The sequence below is a fragment of the Zootoca vivipara genome, chromosome 1, assembly GCF_965207765.1.
Source record: "Zootoca vivipara chromosome 1, rZooViv2.hap1.1, whole genome shotgun sequence".
NCBI lineage: Eukaryota > Metazoa > Chordata > Lepidosauria > Squamata > Lacertidae > Zootoca > Zootoca vivipara.
Window position 1 is genome coordinate 57,116,890 of NC_142582.1, and position 17,065 is coordinate 57,133,954.

A 17,065-nucleotide genomic window follows, 5' to 3' on the forward strand; every position below is an offset into this window, starting at 1 on the left:
TAATGCAGCAAGCTGGGACAGGAGGAGGGTCTTCTGCTGCCTAACGGAGCAGAACTATTTGCTCCCCTTGAGCTCATCGAGGCCTGTCAAAGATTAGGCAACGGAAATTTAGACTGAAGTTTTGCATGGTGTACCCTTAACTTGGATGCAAGCCCAGCTGAACACAGCAGCATTGCTTGAGATTGTGCTATTAAAATACTTTTTTCCCTTCCAGCTTTTACTTGAAGTTAGCTGAAACCTTTTCCCACTATGTAAGAACCACTGAGCAAACAGTGCTCTGTTGAAATCAATGATAGTCTCTTCAAGTCCGGGTTGCTCACAATATGGTCTTCTCTGAGGAGTGGCTGACAACATATAATAAACAAATCTTGTCTCACCTTGACAGGAAACTATACCCTTTGATATTATCAATGACATACACTGACATACAAACATTGTGGGGGGGGGGGTTTGGGGGGGAGGGAACTTCTTTAGAAGTCAGGCAATCAAATTGTTTCTTTTTTAAAAAAACACACCCCTTAAAATCACTGGATAGTTTACAGTTTGGTCTCAAAAGTAAGCCCATTGGGTTCAAGAGCCTTACCACAGCTGTCAAGTTCTCCCTTTTTAAAGGGAAATTCCCTTATGCTGAATAGGCTTCCTCGTGAGAAAAGGGAAAACTTGACAGCTATGAGCCTTACTCCCAGATAGGTATGTGTAGAATTGCAGCTGTAGTTTTCATAATATATAACTAGAATGTTTCCCAAGTACAGTTAAACCCCCTGTTTCCCTAGTGTGCATTTTGCAGAGGAAGGGCAGCTCCTATACAATACAAATAGTGGGGAAAATGAACTGGTCACACCTCTTGAGAACATTGCTTTTAGCAATGAGTTGACAGCAGTGGGGGTGTATTTTGGAATTGGGCAAATAATACATAATCTTTGGGCATTGTGTACAGGTAAACCTATCCTTATAAACCACTAATGCTGTAATTCTGGAGCCTGCAGCTGTGCATATTGCCAAGAACCTGAGCCTTGCAGGAACTTGTAGACCTTCATTTAATACTGAGGAAACACAGGGCATTATGCAAACTTTGGTTTTAAGGAAACTTTTGTTTTAATATGATTTTCTCATAACAATGGCTGAGCTTATATCTTGGCTGCTGCTTAGAGATGATTATGATGGCTTCTTAGTGGGCTTCTGTGAGGAACATCTAAACATTTTCTTTTAAAATAATTTACTGCGCCAACCCCCTAACCATGGCCCTATACATTTGGGATAAATTGCCGTGAGCAATGTGGTAGTTCTAGTATAACTGGAATAGCTGAGTGAGGTAGAATAAGCAGGATCCTGTTTCTCACACTTTTAAATGGAAAGTGTCTTCAATATTAGCTGCAAGCATGTAATTGATTCCTCACGTAGCTGCAGATTAGGAATAGTCTTAGTATGGACAAAATAAAAAGTAGTTATGTGCAGTGCCATCAAATGTGCGTTAAGCCAAATGCTCATTCCTGCTTGAGATTTCTGTGACCTAACCACATCACCTCTGCAACAGAGGAGCTAATGACCATCTTAGCTTAGGGTTTTGAAAGTCCTGTAACACTTCATTGTAATATAGGGCAGGTGGAAGCTTACACATTGGATGTTCCCGTTTCTGTGCAAAAACCAAACTTGAAAACTGTGGAATACCTTGAAATGTCAACAATGCTGAATTCAAGGCAGGGGAGATTTGAAGGCGGCAGCAGCAGCAGGGGGCATGAGGCGAAGTGAAATAATTTGCCTCAGGCGGCAGACCCAACCCCCTCCCTACCCCCACCGCTGCACCGTTGCCAGTTCCACTGCAGCTTCTCACACCCCTGGCACAGCACCATTGCCTGCTGTGCCCTTGCCACTGCATTGTGGAGGCAGTGTGGGCACAGTCACAGGTGAGAGTACAGTTGCAGTGGTGGGGATGGAGTGGGGATCCGGATGGGGGGAGGGGCGCGTTGGGGTGCTGTCAGGACGTTTGCCTATGGTAGCAAAATATCTCAGGCTGTCACTGATCAGAGGTGGGTGGGATTTTAGCCTTCCACGTACTCAGCTAGACATAAAGTATTTCACCAGACAATGCACACTTGGCATAGGGAGGCTGGGGGCCATAACAATGAAGCATTTGAAAAGCGGGGGCATCTCATGAATGCATTGTGTTTTAAGAAGGCTAGGCAGCACTTTATGCTGTTCCCAAAGTTGAGTGGTGGTCGCTCAAAGTGCATGATGCTGAGAGAGAAAGAATAGTGAAAATAAGCCTCGAGGTTACAAGAAACCTCACAGAATAGGTTTTCATGCTTTTCTCTTCCATCCACACTTAAATGGGAGTCTCATTGAACTTTGTAGGTCTTTGAGTGAACATGCATAGGATTGTGCTATACGAATTTTTAATCCTACGCAAAGTTATGTGGATGTGCAGTATGTCCTTTTGAAAGCCCTGGGACCTAGAAAAGTATTAGGGTGCAGGACAGGGGCATAATCAAGAAATGAGCTGCACAAGAGAGGGAAGTGTATCCTGTTCTCTCACTCCCTGCACCCCATATTGTATATCCATGTTATACTTCTATAAATCGGAGGGTTGAATTTGCTGCCGGGTTAGCTTGTGTTTAAGAAAGCACTGAATTTTAGTCGTACTGTGAATTTCCTTTTGTATGTGTGAGTCATTCAAAGTGCTTTATAGTTTTCTTGGGAAGTTGGTGGTGCTTCCCTTTTCTAAGAATTGGGATGTTGAAACAGAATCAAGGCTAGAGCGTGAAAGGCAAGCGGAGCTTTTGTAGTTTGGTGGTGTGTTGTGTGCATCAGCGTAACCTTTTGCCTACTTTTCTGAGTCTGTCATGTGATCTTTCTTTGCTGTGGAGGAAGGGCGGGGTTTCAAGAAGTACGCTGCTTTGCAGAAGTGCCTTTCCGATGACATACTGCATGACTCCATAAAATTAAATCACCAGGGCTGAATAAAACGGGGGGTGGGGATGAGAGGCCGGACTGAAGAAAAGGCACAAGAAGGCACTATTTTGGGAACTCGTTGTAGGTCAAGTATGTTTTCTTGCTGGAAACGGAAATACTGTAGTAGACGCTGTCTTCCTGCTTGAAGTATTGCTTCTGGAAAATACTCATTTGTACAAAAGCAAAAGCAGCAGCGTGCCCTGTTGTTGTAGATAAGTCGTCTTCACTGCCAGCTCTAAGGATCTGGGGACATATTTCATGAAAGTCAGTTATTTTCCTTTTATATAACCATTTTTGTGGTAAAAATAGGTATTCTGATATTTGACAGTAAAGTTTAGTACTTTCTATCTCCTGTTAGACTCCCACATGGGTTGCCATATTACTCAGTTGTAGCCGATACAAGCAAGAGTTTGTGCTCCCTTAGAGATTAACCAATTACGTCATAATACATTTGTTAGATTTTAATGTGTTTTGTGCTTGTTAGATTTGTTCGTCCAATAAATTAATCGGTGTGCCTGCCATCCTTGGCATGATAACCATGGTTTCTCGCCCTTTTTGTTCCTTTTGGTGTAACATAGTAATTGAGTACTTGGGAAACACAGTTCAATCTTTTACAAAATGAGGCTATTTAAATACAGAGAATAACTATTGATTTTTTCTGTTTATTGGAGAATTTTGTAAACCAATGAAAGGAACTCATAAAAAGTTAAATAATCAAAGTGGTTTGGTGCGTGTTTCTTCAAATCTGTCAGTTTTTCTGCTATCTCTTTGCATATCTAAAACTTGAGAAATATTTGCAGTGGTCTCTTAAGAATTATGTGCATACACCCAAAGTTGTAAAGCCAAAGTTCTCTTCCTTTATTCTCAAGTGGAGTATTTATAATTGAAGGACAAGTCTGAGGAAAACTGCTTTGAAATGCAGTTGAAATTACTACTGTTTATAGTGCAGTTAAAAACAAACACAACTTACTTTTCAGCATGTCCTGCAGATGATAAGACCAGTTTCTATTACAACAAGGAAGGGGTGGTCCCATTGTCTTATTCTGAAAATTATTAACCACTTTTATGAGTAATCGAACATGATAGCATTTTCATACTGGATCTTGTGTGTGCGCTCTGACCTATAGCCAGTTCATACCTTAATGAAATGGGTGGTGCATTTACATGGCTGCTTCCCATGCTGTCATGGTAATGTATGTAATGGGGAAATTGCACTCCTAGTGGTTCTGACATTGGAGGCAACAATAGACACCTTCCATGTGGTCTCACTGTTAACATACGCAACATATGGGGCAGCAACCACACTGAAGCGGTAATTATTAACTAGTGTCTGTTCTTTCTAAGGAACACATAGATAATAGCTAGATAATAGATCATTCTTTATGACCACTACTCTTACAGTAATTTGACAATGCTCAGTATCAGCAGTACACTTCTTATCTAGATTTTATGATTCGCCCCATGAAGAAATACCAATTCTAATCAAGGCAAGAAATTTGTAACCTCGAGGAGCATTAATTTAAGAACCTTGCTGTTACCAGCATGCCTGTGGTGGGAGAGGCCAGCTGACTTTAAGTGGGGAGCCTCTCTGCTTTCTCTAGTCATGTCCTGAGCCCCTTAGTCTTAGCCACCTTCTCTGGGATGGGTATTACCAATACCAGCATGTCACATGTGAATTGTAGACAGCATTCTGTACCAGTTTGGTGCAAAGGATCTTGGGGCATGCCACAATGATTATGTTGCCCCCTAGAAGTGAATGAGAAGCTTGTAGATTTCAGAAAGGAGAAAAGCATCTCTGCATATTCATATGGCTTTGCATTAAAATATACCTGTTCTTTCATTAAAATAAACTCTGTGAATACAACCGGTTGTTCTAGGTTTGAGTAAAGCCTATTGATCTATTAACCTTTAATGTTTCTTGCAGGTTATGATAAAAACAGGGTGCTTTCAAAGAGTTGCTTACCTTTAGACTATTGATGGGAAAGCGCAAGTGAACTTGCACAGCTGTCTGTGTCATTGTCCTTGGCTGACCTGCTGTTTTGTACTGCTTTGTTTTCCTTGCCACGTAGGGTTTCTGTTTGTCCATTGGCTCATGATGTGACTTGCAGCTGCTGTGTAGCTACATTGAGAATCTGAGTTTAGTTCTCTGACATTGGCATCTAATGTGCTGCATTCCAGAAAAGCACACACAATATTTCTAGAGTTCCAAGCCATAGATTAGTTTCCAGTAACTCTCTACTCCTTTTCCTTCTCTAGCTTGTGCAAGCCTTTTCAGGTTGGCATTCTTCTCTGCTGTGTTTTCTTTGTAGCCATGGTAGTTCTTCTTTTGGGGGAAACATACTTTTTCTTGGTTACTTTGTCCACCTTTGATCCCAACCCTGCACTCAGCTCCCTGCACTCAGCTCTCAGCTGTGGCTTCTAGAGGCTGTTAGCATGTGACAGTGGCCACAAGCAAGGAATGGGTTCAACTAACTGGCTAAGTCAGGTGAGAGTAGCTGATGGTCATTAAACCCTTGATGTATCAGAGACTTCCCTTGCATTTGAAGACAGGCTACAGTGGATTGAGCAGATGAGACCAATAGTGGGGCCAGTGGAAGAAGGCGGTCTTCACATGCTGTAGAGGAAAGTGAGGGGCAGATGGAGCTTGTCCACCTGGGAAGATAGCCCATTTGGAGAAGAAAACACTAATTCAGAGTGGAGTTCATAAGACAGTTGGATGGTGCCTTGTACACCTCCTTCTGGAAAATCCTGCAGCCAGGCTGGTGCCAAATATGTTGTCTTTGGACCACATCAACGAGGCTGAGGGCAGGGGTCTTACCATCTACTCTGCTTTTTTCTAAATAGTGCTTGTATTATTTTAGGGGTACTGAATGTCAGGTCTGGGGGCTAAATGCAGCCATACTCTGTGCATCTCTTGGCAATCTCCCTAGACCATGGTCAGGGATGATGGGAATTGTAGTCTCAAAACAGCTGGAGGGCCAAGTTTGGCCATACCTGCCCTAGACCAGGCATCCCCAAACTGCGGCCCTCCAGATGTTTTGGCCTACAACTCCCATGATCCCTAGCTAACAGGACCAGTGGTCAGGGAAGATGGGAATTGTAGTCCAAAACATCTGGAGGGCCGAAGTTTGGGGATGCCTGCCCTAGACCATACTCCTCACTTGCCCTGCTCAGCAACCTCCTCAAGTGTTTTTGCCTGGTTTGATTGTGTCTTTGAACTGTGACAATGCCTCTTCTTTGCTTTGCTGAAGAAAGGTGGTGTATTTGTGCAGAAATGCCCAACTTTTGTATGGCTCAACTGTTGCTCTGACCACACCTGCCACAGGTGTGCAACCTCTTGAAAGTTGCTCTTGAGGAAATGTGGCTCTCCACTTTTACATTACAGTATTTGAATGCGTTATGGGTCTTTTCCTATTGTTTGAGTCCTTGTTGCCCTGAATTTTGCAAACACTGCAGGCACTTAGATCAGCAGAATGTAATAACTGATCCAAAACTGCAGGGAATCTTCTGATTTTCCTAGCCCAAGGTCAGTGACTGGATACCTAAATCCACAGGGAGAAAGCAGTTCATTGTGGAATGAAATGGCACAGTGGAGTGAAATGGCACAGTAATGGACTTCACCCTGTTGTCTAATGGAATAGTTCTAGTTTTCTAGATCTGACACTATAGAAAAGCTTCATTAAGCACAAAACTTTGGCATTGGTTTGGAGGGAAACCAAAATTCTGGGGTCAAGTTAATGAATCTGCTATAAAATACATAGCTTTCTAATACCTCATGTACTAAAGTCTTCAGAAGGGCTAAATGTTCAGTATGGATCAGGGACATGTTGGGCTAAAAGATAACCATCATTGTTGGTAGCAGAATTGTAAACAATATAAATATTTACATATACTGCGTTAACAGAGATTGGACATTTTGCTTCTTACAGATATTAAATCTGTTCTGTTTCGTATTCCTGACTGTGTGCTGTTTTTGTATTGTGTTTTGTTACAGGTCAGTAAAAAAACAACTAATACTGCTATTAACAGTAACTACTTCTCTTTAAATCATTTTTACTTGATACTGCAACAACACATCTTGAATTGCTCCTTTGATCAATTGAGACAACGGAATAGTTACATCCATTCCTTTCGAGAACACATTGTGCTATTTTCCCTTAAAGCGTATTGGTATGGCTACAGAGGAAATCATTCAGATGTAGCACAGATGCTGTTGGCATTGAGAACTTGGGAGAACTATGCTAAGTGGAGAGATTGTCTCAAGCCTTGTGTGTGTGTGTGTGTGTGTGTGTGTGTGTGTGTGTAGTGTTTGTGTGTGTAAATCTTTACCCTTCCTTTAGCAAAGCCTGGCCAAGGGTGCTTTGCCAAATGACATGCCAGCAACCGAAATAAAAGCTTCCTCATCTTTTCCTTTGCGTAATTTTGTATAGCTTTTGCTTTCCCTGCAGTAGTGATCTACATTTTTTTCTACATAAACGCACATGCTCTGTAGTGCCGTGCCCTTTCGCCCACATTTCTGAGCAAACATGTGACTGCTTTAGAAATGTGGAGGCGGGGAAAGTGCTGTACAGCAGGCTATTTTAAAAATCTCTTTTAGAATGCGGGAGAATAATCTTAAAAGAGAAATGATCGTTCGGGTTTTTTTTTAATACTCAGCTGTCTGCTTATAATACTAAATCATATTTTATTATTTAAGGGAGGGAAAATTATTTTGCTACAGACTCATGTAAGTGTTAGTGACACTGCTAGGGCTGAAGGCCCATACTTACCTTTGCCCTGTACTTTCCAGGCACAGGTCTGTGCTTTAAAGCTCTGTGTCTGAGCGGGTTCTTTTTTTCACCCTGAGCTTCCCCTGCAAAAACCCACTCTTTAAAGCTGAAGCACAACAAACAATTTGGGTTTTGTATGGATTGCCATTTGCTCCGATTCAGTGGTAAAGAGTGGGCTTTCTCTAGGAAAGCTACAGAGCACAGTGTGGATAAGCCTTTAAGTTTCATATGTTTTAGGCTTCACCAGAGTAGCATTTTGACCTCTCATATTTGTCCATGAGTGTAGAGCAGTGGTTCTCAATTTGCAAAGTACTGTGGACGCCCCGTTTTTCAAAAGCCAAGCTATGGATTCCCTACTTGTGAGAATTTTGATATCTCTGAAGTAGTTTTTGTTATGTGAATGGTGCAGTGGGTTCCCTGGGTGGGTTACGTAGAATCCCTGGGTGTCTGTGGAGCTTCAGTTGATAACCACTGGTGTAGAGAAATAATATTGAGTGAGCATTTTCTTTGGGAATTCATGTGGTGGAAAGGAAAAAGCATTCAGCTTTAAAATTTAGAGGGGCGGGGGGAGAAAGTTAGTTTTCAACATCAGTGTCTGAGACCCTAGTTTTCTCTATATATGAAATACAATGAACTCTAATTTTCATGCAACTATTCATATATCTTGCCTAGAATTCATTGCTGAAGAAGTTAGAAATGAGAATCAAACCAGCCACTAAGAACACAGGAAGCTGCTTCATAGCAGATCAGAATATTTGTCCATCTGGAGCAGGGGTGGCCAACTTCCAAGAGACTGTGATCTACTAAAAAGTGGCAGTGATCTACCCCCTTTTCGGGGGTTCAGGTCAAAGTTGTTGAGTGTTTTTTAGGAAGGAAAGCTCTGGTTTTTTTTGGGGGGGGGGTCATGTAAAAATTGTTGAACTTCTTTAGAGAAGAGGAAAGTGACGTTGAGCTTTTTTTTAAAGGAAGGAAAGCTCTGTTTTGGGTGGTTCAGGTCATTTTAGGGGTGCAGGTCAAAGATGTTAAGCTTTTTTTAGGGGAGCCAAAGTTTTTTAGCTTCTTTGGGGGGAGCCACTGATCTACTGGTGATTTACCAAACATCCAATGATTTACCAGTAGATCACGATCTACCTGTTGTACATGCCTGATCTAGAGCAATTTTGCCTACTCATGAAGCAGCTCTTGAAGATTTTGGACAGAGGTTTTTCAATCAACTGCTACTGGATAATTTTAACCAGAGAGTTTTGCATGCAAAGCCACAAGCTTTGCTACAAAGCTCTGGGCCCTCCTCCACCGGGGAAGGAAGCAGCTCTCATTCTGCCAGTGAACAATAATGTTGCCACAGACCTTGTTAAGGGCCTGATGTAGAAATGGAAGCTTCCATTTAAACTTGCACCATGCTACTGCAAAGAATGTTGAAGTACTGTATTCATTATAAGAGGAGGTGTTTGGTCCCAAACTATTTTTTATTTGTTTCATTTGCCCAATGGCATATACATGTGCTTCCAGGGTTAACACTGACAGCAAATATGATAAAGTTGTCCTCTGCACAGCCATTTCATTGTTGTGTCTTCCTTTTAAAGCCAATCTTCCCTTAATCCTCTGTCACTCTTTCCTGGTTATATACTAGTCCCATCCCCGACCTGTGACTTTGTCTGTGGCTAATGTTTTATTGCTACTTGAAGATCAGCTTTATCTACACACATTTGTTTTAAATAAAGCTTTAGGTCAGTTGTGGGAAGCCTTTAGCACATGTTGTTGGACTACAACTCCCAACGTGCCTTACCATTGGCCATACTGAGTGGGTCTGATGGGGAGTTGGGAGTCCAAAATCATCTAGAGACCTACAGGTTTCCTTACCCCTGCTTTAGGTCATAGTGTAGCAAAGAAGAGAATGAGATATAAATCAGGTGGCCCCTCCTCTGCCATGACTGACAAGCAGCTATCTTTTCAGCAGCTTACAATATATCATTGAAACATTTGTGCTTTTTTCTCCTATGTGAGGAGCCTAGTTTCTTTCCACTATGCAAGATTTACATAGCAATTCCAATGCTGATTCAGCCATCAATCTTGCCCAAAGCACACTGTCAGCCTCATCAAAAATATATTTTAAAGCATTGTATTCAATCAATCAATCGATTGATTGATTGTATTCAATTAAATGTTCATTTATCACTTTTTTAAAAAGAGTATTCATTTTTATTGTGGCAAAACTTAATCCAGTTATGGTTTGGATTGGGAAATGGGGAGAGAGGAGCTGGGCTGTTGTCGGGCAGTGAACCAAATTGCCAAATTTGCTCTAAAAGAACTCTGCTTGTTAATGGAAGTGGATGTTCTAAGTATTCGTTACACTGGAGTAAAGGTAAAGGGACCCCTGACCATTAGGTCCAGTCATGACCGACCCTGGGGTTGCGGCACTCATCTCACGTTATTGGCCGAGGGAGCCGGCGTACAGCTTCCAGGTCATGTGGCCAGTATGACAAAGCCGCTTCTGGCGAACCAGAGCAGCACATAGAAACACCATTTACCTTCCCGCTGTAGCAGTACCTATTTATCTACTTGCACTTTGACGTGCTTTCAAACTGCTAGGTTGGCAGGAGCTGGGACTGAGCAACGGGAGCTCACCCTGTCACGGGAGTAGTAGGGTGCTAAATCTGTATATTAAAAACAGTTGCTTAAAAGCTTTACTTGAAATCTTTCCTGTGGGTTCATGACCATCAATAATACCATAGTTTCCCAGTTCCAGCAAAACTGGAAACTATAGTTAATGGAAGACAAGCCAACATTTTTGCTTACATGTGCAAGGGCTGTGTGCATGACCAAAAGGCTCATCCATAGTTTGGCTTATTGGTGGAGGTATAAATGACTGAATGTGCCCAATGATGTGGACTGGAATATTACAGAAGTGAGTAGTGCTCCAGCAGTATTTGATACCTTCAGTAAACAATGATGATGATTACTCGCCTTTACAAATTTGCAGTAGATATCATATTCTTGGCTTCTAATTCTCATGCAAATTAAGTAGCTAATAATAAACATTTGTTTGTTCTTTTGTTTGCCAGGTAAATTCTAAAAATGGCGGAAGCCCACCAGGCAGTTGCTTTTCAGTTTACTGTAACCCCAGATGGAATTGATCTGCGTATGAGCCATGAAGCTCTCAGGCAGATCTATCTATCTGGTCTCTACTCATGGAAGAAGAAATTCATCAGATTCAAGGTAACTCATATTGCAGATCTGAAACTATACTTGGGACTGGGGCATATATTATGCAGCAAACAAGGGTTTCTGAATACCCAATTTTGCATTTTAGCACTAGTTTTGGTTGATGTGTATATCAACCCTGTCCATTTCCCACCTCCTGGCTACAATCCCTCCTGGCTATTTTTCTTTTGAGTTAGATTTAGAGACCAAAAAGTAGTCTGGCCAGAGCAGAATCAGAGTACTGTAGAGGTGTGGTTAAGCAACACTCTGCTGCCTGCCAAGTCTTCCTCCTCCTGGGTTAACTGGCAACCACATGTTTCAGAAATGTGGGAACCAGATAGTGTGAATCTTACTCTGAAATGTTGAAATAGATTTAGTGAAAACCCATGAAATGTTCCCCTCACTTTCTTTACTTTCACTTCATCTGAACTGCCTACTGCCATGGAAAAGTAGACCCTTAAGAAAATGATGCATTGTATTGGGTGTTGATCTTGGACCAGGCAGACCTGGGTTCAAATCCCCGCTTAGATATAAAGCTCATTTGAGTCATCTGGTATTTCTCACTAGTGCTATATGGGCAAGAGAAGGACATGAAGGGGCTTTCTTGTATGCCATCTGATTGCCAGATAAAGTTATCTGGCAATTCAGAAGCTCTTCCCCTTTGTTAGGGCCTGCCTTTCTATGCTAGGAGATATTCCAGGTGAGGAAAACATCCATCATAAGGGCCTATCGTAGTTGTGGGCATGTATCTCCCTACCACTTCCTGGTTTGGTGGGTGCAATTTGGAGGGTCCTGTGCTGATTTTCAGCTTCTCAGATATTGCCATCTTTACACTATTGCCATATTTACCAGTCTCCAATACATTTTAAAAAGAAGTTTATCCACACGCCATTCTTGCTAATTATACATAACAGTGTTCAATAAAGAAGACTAATGCAGTGAGTTAGTCTGCATTCACATGGTTATGTTCACTAAATATGTCTGGGAAGTGTTAAATGGGTGCTTCGGAATCCAGAAAAGCATAATATTCTTGTGACTCAGTAGGGCTCTTTTTATGTTCTTGCCTTTCCAGAATGGCATCATCACAGGAGTCTATCCTGCTAGTCCATCCAGCTGGCTTATTGTAGTAGTAGGAGTTATGTCAACAATGTATGCCAAAATAGATCCTTCATTGGGACTAATAGCTAAAATCAACCAGACCCTTGATACGACGTAAGTAAACTCTCTCTTTGCATTGAATAGATTTTTCTGGTTAGTGTTAATGATGGGTGGTACGTCACTTCTCAGTTTGGCTCAAGGGTACAGTGAGATAATAATGATAGAGTAGAATCCAACCCTGCCCCCCCTTCATATGCTTACCCTGCAGTTGCTGCTCTATCAACAGTGTTGGGGAGTGAGAAGAGTTAAGTGTCTCTATATCCATATGTAGAGACCAGTACATGGTGCTTGGTGCTACTACGTGCTATTCTGGGTCTATGGACCACAATATAGCTGTGTGTGTGTGTGTGTGTGTGTGTGTGTGTGTGTGTGTGCAGCAAGAACTGCACAAAGAGCTATGAGAAATTTCATTTCTTGGCACTTCTAAACTAGGAATGAGGAAGAAATTTGATCCAGTTCACATTTAATTTGCGCTTTCTTAGAAAAAAAAACCCCCGCAAGAACTGAAGCACAGCCATCCTTTAAAATGAATCCTTCTCGGAATTTTACAGTGCAGCTCTCCAGCCATGAAACAGTGTACCCCCTGAAAGAGTGTACCTGCCCTGAAATGTGTACCTCTTCTGATACAGTGGGTGCAGTTTGGGTGTGTGGTGGGGCTGAAACATGGCAACAAGGCATTTACCATGGTAGTATTGGCAGCTTCCTCTTCCCCCACTCCTTACAATTTTAAAAAGGCTGCCACCAGCACTAGCCAAGGGGAATTGACTTCCATGTCTACCCCACAAATACACTAGTGCCACATTCTAAGGGCATGAGGGAGACCATGATGGCTGGGGCTCTGTTACAGCCACCACTGCTATAAATGTTGTTTTTTAAACAGTAAAAGAAAAGGGGGTGCTGCCATAATAAGTATATTCCTCCTCCTAATCATTTGTGCCACTTTGGGGGCCTAGCCTGAAAATAATCAAACATGCCACCCCCTCAAACATGCCACCTTGGTGAATTTGGGGGCTTATTTCAGCACAGTCCTCATGTTCAGAATGATCTCTTCTTATTAACAGTGGCTTATTGGTATGCTTTACTCTTTTACATTTGTCCAGAATTCTTGGAGTAACAGATGCTCGCTCTCTCTTTATTTTTTTAACAGAGGCTATATGTCCAACCAAACACAAGGTATTGTCAGTGGGATTCTTTTTGGTACGGGGCTCTGGGTGGCCCTTATTTTCTCCATGCGCTACACGCTAAAGATGCTGCTTTCCTACCATGGGTGGATGTTTGCTGAACATGGCAAACTTTCCACAGGAACCAAGATCTGGATGGTAAGAGATTTTTCTCTCTATATATTTTGGAATATGTGGTTGATGTGACACTTATTTGATTATACCTGCCATTGGTAACTTAGTTTTTAGGGGCGCAGCTTCAATATTTTTCTTCCCAGTTCCTTCTTATTACTGCCCCTTAATATTTAATAGAAAAAACCAAGGAATGCCACTGAGGTGCTGCTGCTTATTCTTCAAAAAAATCCCTTTGGTTAAATTTTGTGAACTGGCAGAATAGCCCTCTACTTGGGTGAAGCTTGGCTACTTTGACTGCAATATTTGAATAGCTAAATATTCAACACAATTAGCCTTCTCAAAGGACCACAGTGTGACTAGTTTCTCTCAGTAGTGGAACACAAGCCTTGGTAAAAGGACCTCAAGCCAAATTCCACTTCTGTCAGGAACTTGCAGCTTCCTCAGTGTTACAGGGAGGCGGGTGGTTGCTTACCATTCTTCCCTTATTTTGAAGAAAGCATGAGGAGAATGTGTCAGGCGGTGTTGGGAAGTAGCTGGGAGGAAAAACTTCTTTTTTTCTTGTGTAGCCTTGCAGCATAAATAGTCTAATGTATCCTGTTGCTAAACAGGTCTTACCAACAACGTGGTCTTGTGGTCATTACATCCTGTCCCTTTTATTTATTACTTGACTATAAAAAGGAGTTCCGGGGAAATAATGGATTGTATGTTGAATACTTCTGTGGGAAATAGAAATTGGTTGCAAATTAAATGTCTGATAGTTTTCTTCAGATAGGATCCCAAGAGCTTTCTCATTTGAATACAGGTTCTATCTGAAGGGTAAGGCTTTAGAGTATTGTATCAGTCTGGCTTGGCGTTTTCATTGGCTGGAATTTTTGGCATGTTCTACAAATTCAATACTTAAAAGACCAGTATTTCTTATAACGCTAAGCTTGAGCAGTGTGAATAATTATGACTAATCTGTTTTGCTGTCTTGATTTTTACTCCTGGATAGTGGCAGGAAGCTGTTTTTTATAACTAAAATGGCAAGTGTGATAAGAAATATAACTAATTTTGCTTCCCTTCTCCCAGGACTAAAATTCTCAGATATTTGAGCTATTTTAACCTAACTGGCTTACTCCCTAGGTTGCAGCATTCTATTTCACTACAACACCATTGACCAGTCTAGCTTTCCCCCCAAGCTTCTTTCCTTACTGATTTTGTAACTTGTTTTCATATTTTTTCTTTATTTCCCTAGTTAAAGAACCTTGGGAACAATGATTGTGTCATCATTAATCTGTGCTCATTGTATGAACTTCTGTGTTCTGCAAAAGTTTTTTAAAAAATGAAAGTTTAATCCAGCAGTGGTTGGTGCCCTCTGGGACTGATAAAGTGGAAGGCAGGGAGACCAATAGTAAGCAGAGCCAACGCCAGGTGGGGCCAGCTAATTACAGTTTTGTCCCTATCCTTCCCCCCCTGCTGAGCAGTACTAAGGCAACGCTCAGTCTAAGGAGGAAGCTGATAGCCTTTACCCCACCTGGATTGGTTGTATGTAAGAACGCAGCTGGGTGGAGGCTAGCTGAGAGCAAAGAGAGATTGGTGGAGCAGTGCCTCGTTTGTCCTAATGAACAGTGGAGGTGAAGTGAAGCAGCAGAGCAGATAATTGAAACAGGCAGCATAGTATACCAAAATTAAAAAAAAATTAAAAAAACCCAGATGAACAAAATGGTCTTACTCTAATAAAGCACTGAAAGAATTTAAAACAAACATAAATACAACTCTTGAAACACAAGTACCAAGCATTAAATACACACCAGCTTCAACTAGTTTCCAAATCCGCACGCCATCCTCAAATGTATCCTGAGTGCAGGACACACTTGGATGCACACAAAGGCACAGCCTCAGGATGCAGTCCCAAAAGATATAGGCAGTCCAGTGGAAGGCAGTGGAAAGGCCAACATGCTTCAGTGTTGTCTAGATCAGCGGTGGCCAACTCCCAAGAGACTGCAATCTACTTGCAGAGTTAAAAACTGGCAGTGATCTACTCCCTTTTGGGGGGTTCAGGTCAAAGTTGTTGAGCTTTTAGGGAGGAGGGAAGCCTGTTTTTGGGGGGTGCAGGGCTTTTTTAGGGGAGCTAAAGTTGTTTAGCTTCTTTGGGGGGAGCCGGTGATCTACCACAGATGTTCAGTGATCTACCAGTAGATCCCGATCTACCTCTTGGACGTGCCTGGTCTACATGGTCTACATCTGGTGTACATGCCTCATCCCCCTTCAAAAGCTTTAGCTCCCAGGGCTGTAGTTGTCCTGTTCTGCACCATGAAACTCTTGAGTGTTCTGGCTGTTCATGTGGCGTACCTGTGCTCTTTCCTCCGTCCTTCACAGTTCTGCTACCAAAAATATTCCAGTAAAGCAGCCTTCCTCAGTTTGGTGGCCTCCAGATGTCTTGGACTGTAATTCCCATGAGGTTGGTGGGAGCTGAAGTCCAAACATCTGGAGGCCACCAGGTGGGGAAGGCTGTAATAAAGCAAGAGAGGATTAATAGTTCAAGTTTATTGGTACTGTGCTGTCAATGTGCACAACACGTTACATCAGTTAGTCAGGTCCCTGCTCTGAAGGAGATTACAAGGGTAAAGATGAGTTGGGAGGAAAGTATGCAGGCAAATGTTGCTAGGGTTAGCTTGATACAGTAGGGGATCTGAATTAAGAGGATAAACCAAAAGCCACGTGAAAAAGAACTTCTACAAGCTTTAAAAGCAGTAGGCTAGCAAGAGTTCATGTGTTTTATGGTTATCTTGTACAAAGGAAGTCCAAAGATTTAGAGTGCATGTTTATGAAACAAAATATAAATACTCATTGCAACTGCCCTACATTCTGTAAAGTGTTGCTTTTTTCTGTTTCATTTTCAGACACTAGTGAAGCTTTTCTCGGGTCGTAAACCAATGCTGTACAGTTTCCAGACATCTTTGCCACGTCTTCCTGTTCCTGCTATTAAAGATACCGTAAATAGGGTATGTTAAATATTTTGAATCCACCCCCAAACTTTAATCCAGATGGAATGCTGCCCTTGTTTTCCTTGTCCAGAAACATGCATCAATAAAGATGTAATATGATTTCTAATTAGTTTGGTTCTAGGTTGAGGTACTGGTACGTCTGTATCCATGCACAATAAACCCAAGAATACTCAAGGGCACACCTTTAATTTATCTTATATTTACATCCCTAAAGGCAAGATAGTCAGTCTTTACATTTCCATGTCTTTTATCTTCTGTCTGCATTGTGTAATCTTTAAATGGCTTGGAGTCTTGTGATTGTTTTCTTCAATGGACTTTGTCCTAAGAATTACATTATAAAAATAACCAGTACTTGATGATGAAAGGAGACCACAATAACCATTTTAAAAGTGCATTTTTTTCAAACGAAATAAAAAACCCCAGCATATAGCATATTATATTCTTTCAAAAGTCTATAAAATTTTGCTAGAATATGAGCGCAAATTTCAGAACACTAAATATTATATGGTGAAATGGGCCCAGTTGGAGAAAAAATACTGAAACATCTCTGATAATATCTCTGGAAATTTGGTCACAAGTTAACTTTTATATATGGACAGGGTAAGGAATTACTATAAGATCTTGTTTAAAAATTGTCATTCTGTAAATGATAAGTAATATAAACATATTCAAATTTCTGGCAATATCACAAAGAGAGAGGTTTTTG

The 17,065-nt window shown here is 41.5% G+C and overlaps 1 protein-coding gene and 1 long non-coding RNA gene across 6 annotated transcripts in view; one reads left to right on the plus strand and one right to left on the minus strand.

Moving 5' to 3' along the window:
- CPT1A (carnitine palmitoyltransferase 1A) overlaps window positions 1-17,065 on the plus strand; it is a 45,893-nt gene that overhangs the window by 569 nt on the left and 28,259 nt on the right. For 2 of the 5 annotated variants that reach the window (XM_035122602.3, XM_035122628.3), the window contains exons 2-5: window positions 10,781-10,934; window positions 11,992-12,131; window positions 13,225-13,396; window positions 16,255-16,356. In XM_035122602.3, the coding sequence (XP_034978493.1) occupies window positions 10,794-10,934; window positions 11,992-12,131; window positions 13,225-13,396; window positions 16,255-16,356 (555 nt within the window). In that variant the 5' untranslated portion in view covers window positions 10,781-10,793. Of the gene's footprint in view, window positions 1-1,845; window positions 1,905-2,970; window positions 3,214-10,780; window positions 10,935-11,991; window positions 12,132-13,224; window positions 13,397-16,254; window positions 16,357-17,065 lie in introns of those variants that run through there. The other 3 variants (XM_088665540.1, XM_035122610.3, XM_060276672.2) reach the window with 3 other exon arrangements.
- On the minus strand, window positions 1,081-5,009 carry LOC148687583 (uncharacterized). Its single transcript, XR_015948846.1, has 3 exons — window positions 4,913-5,009; window positions 3,920-3,992; window positions 1,081-3,192 (listed from the first exon to the last, which is right to left on the minus strand). It is a non-coding gene; the product is annotated as an uncharacterized LOC148687583 (long non-coding RNA).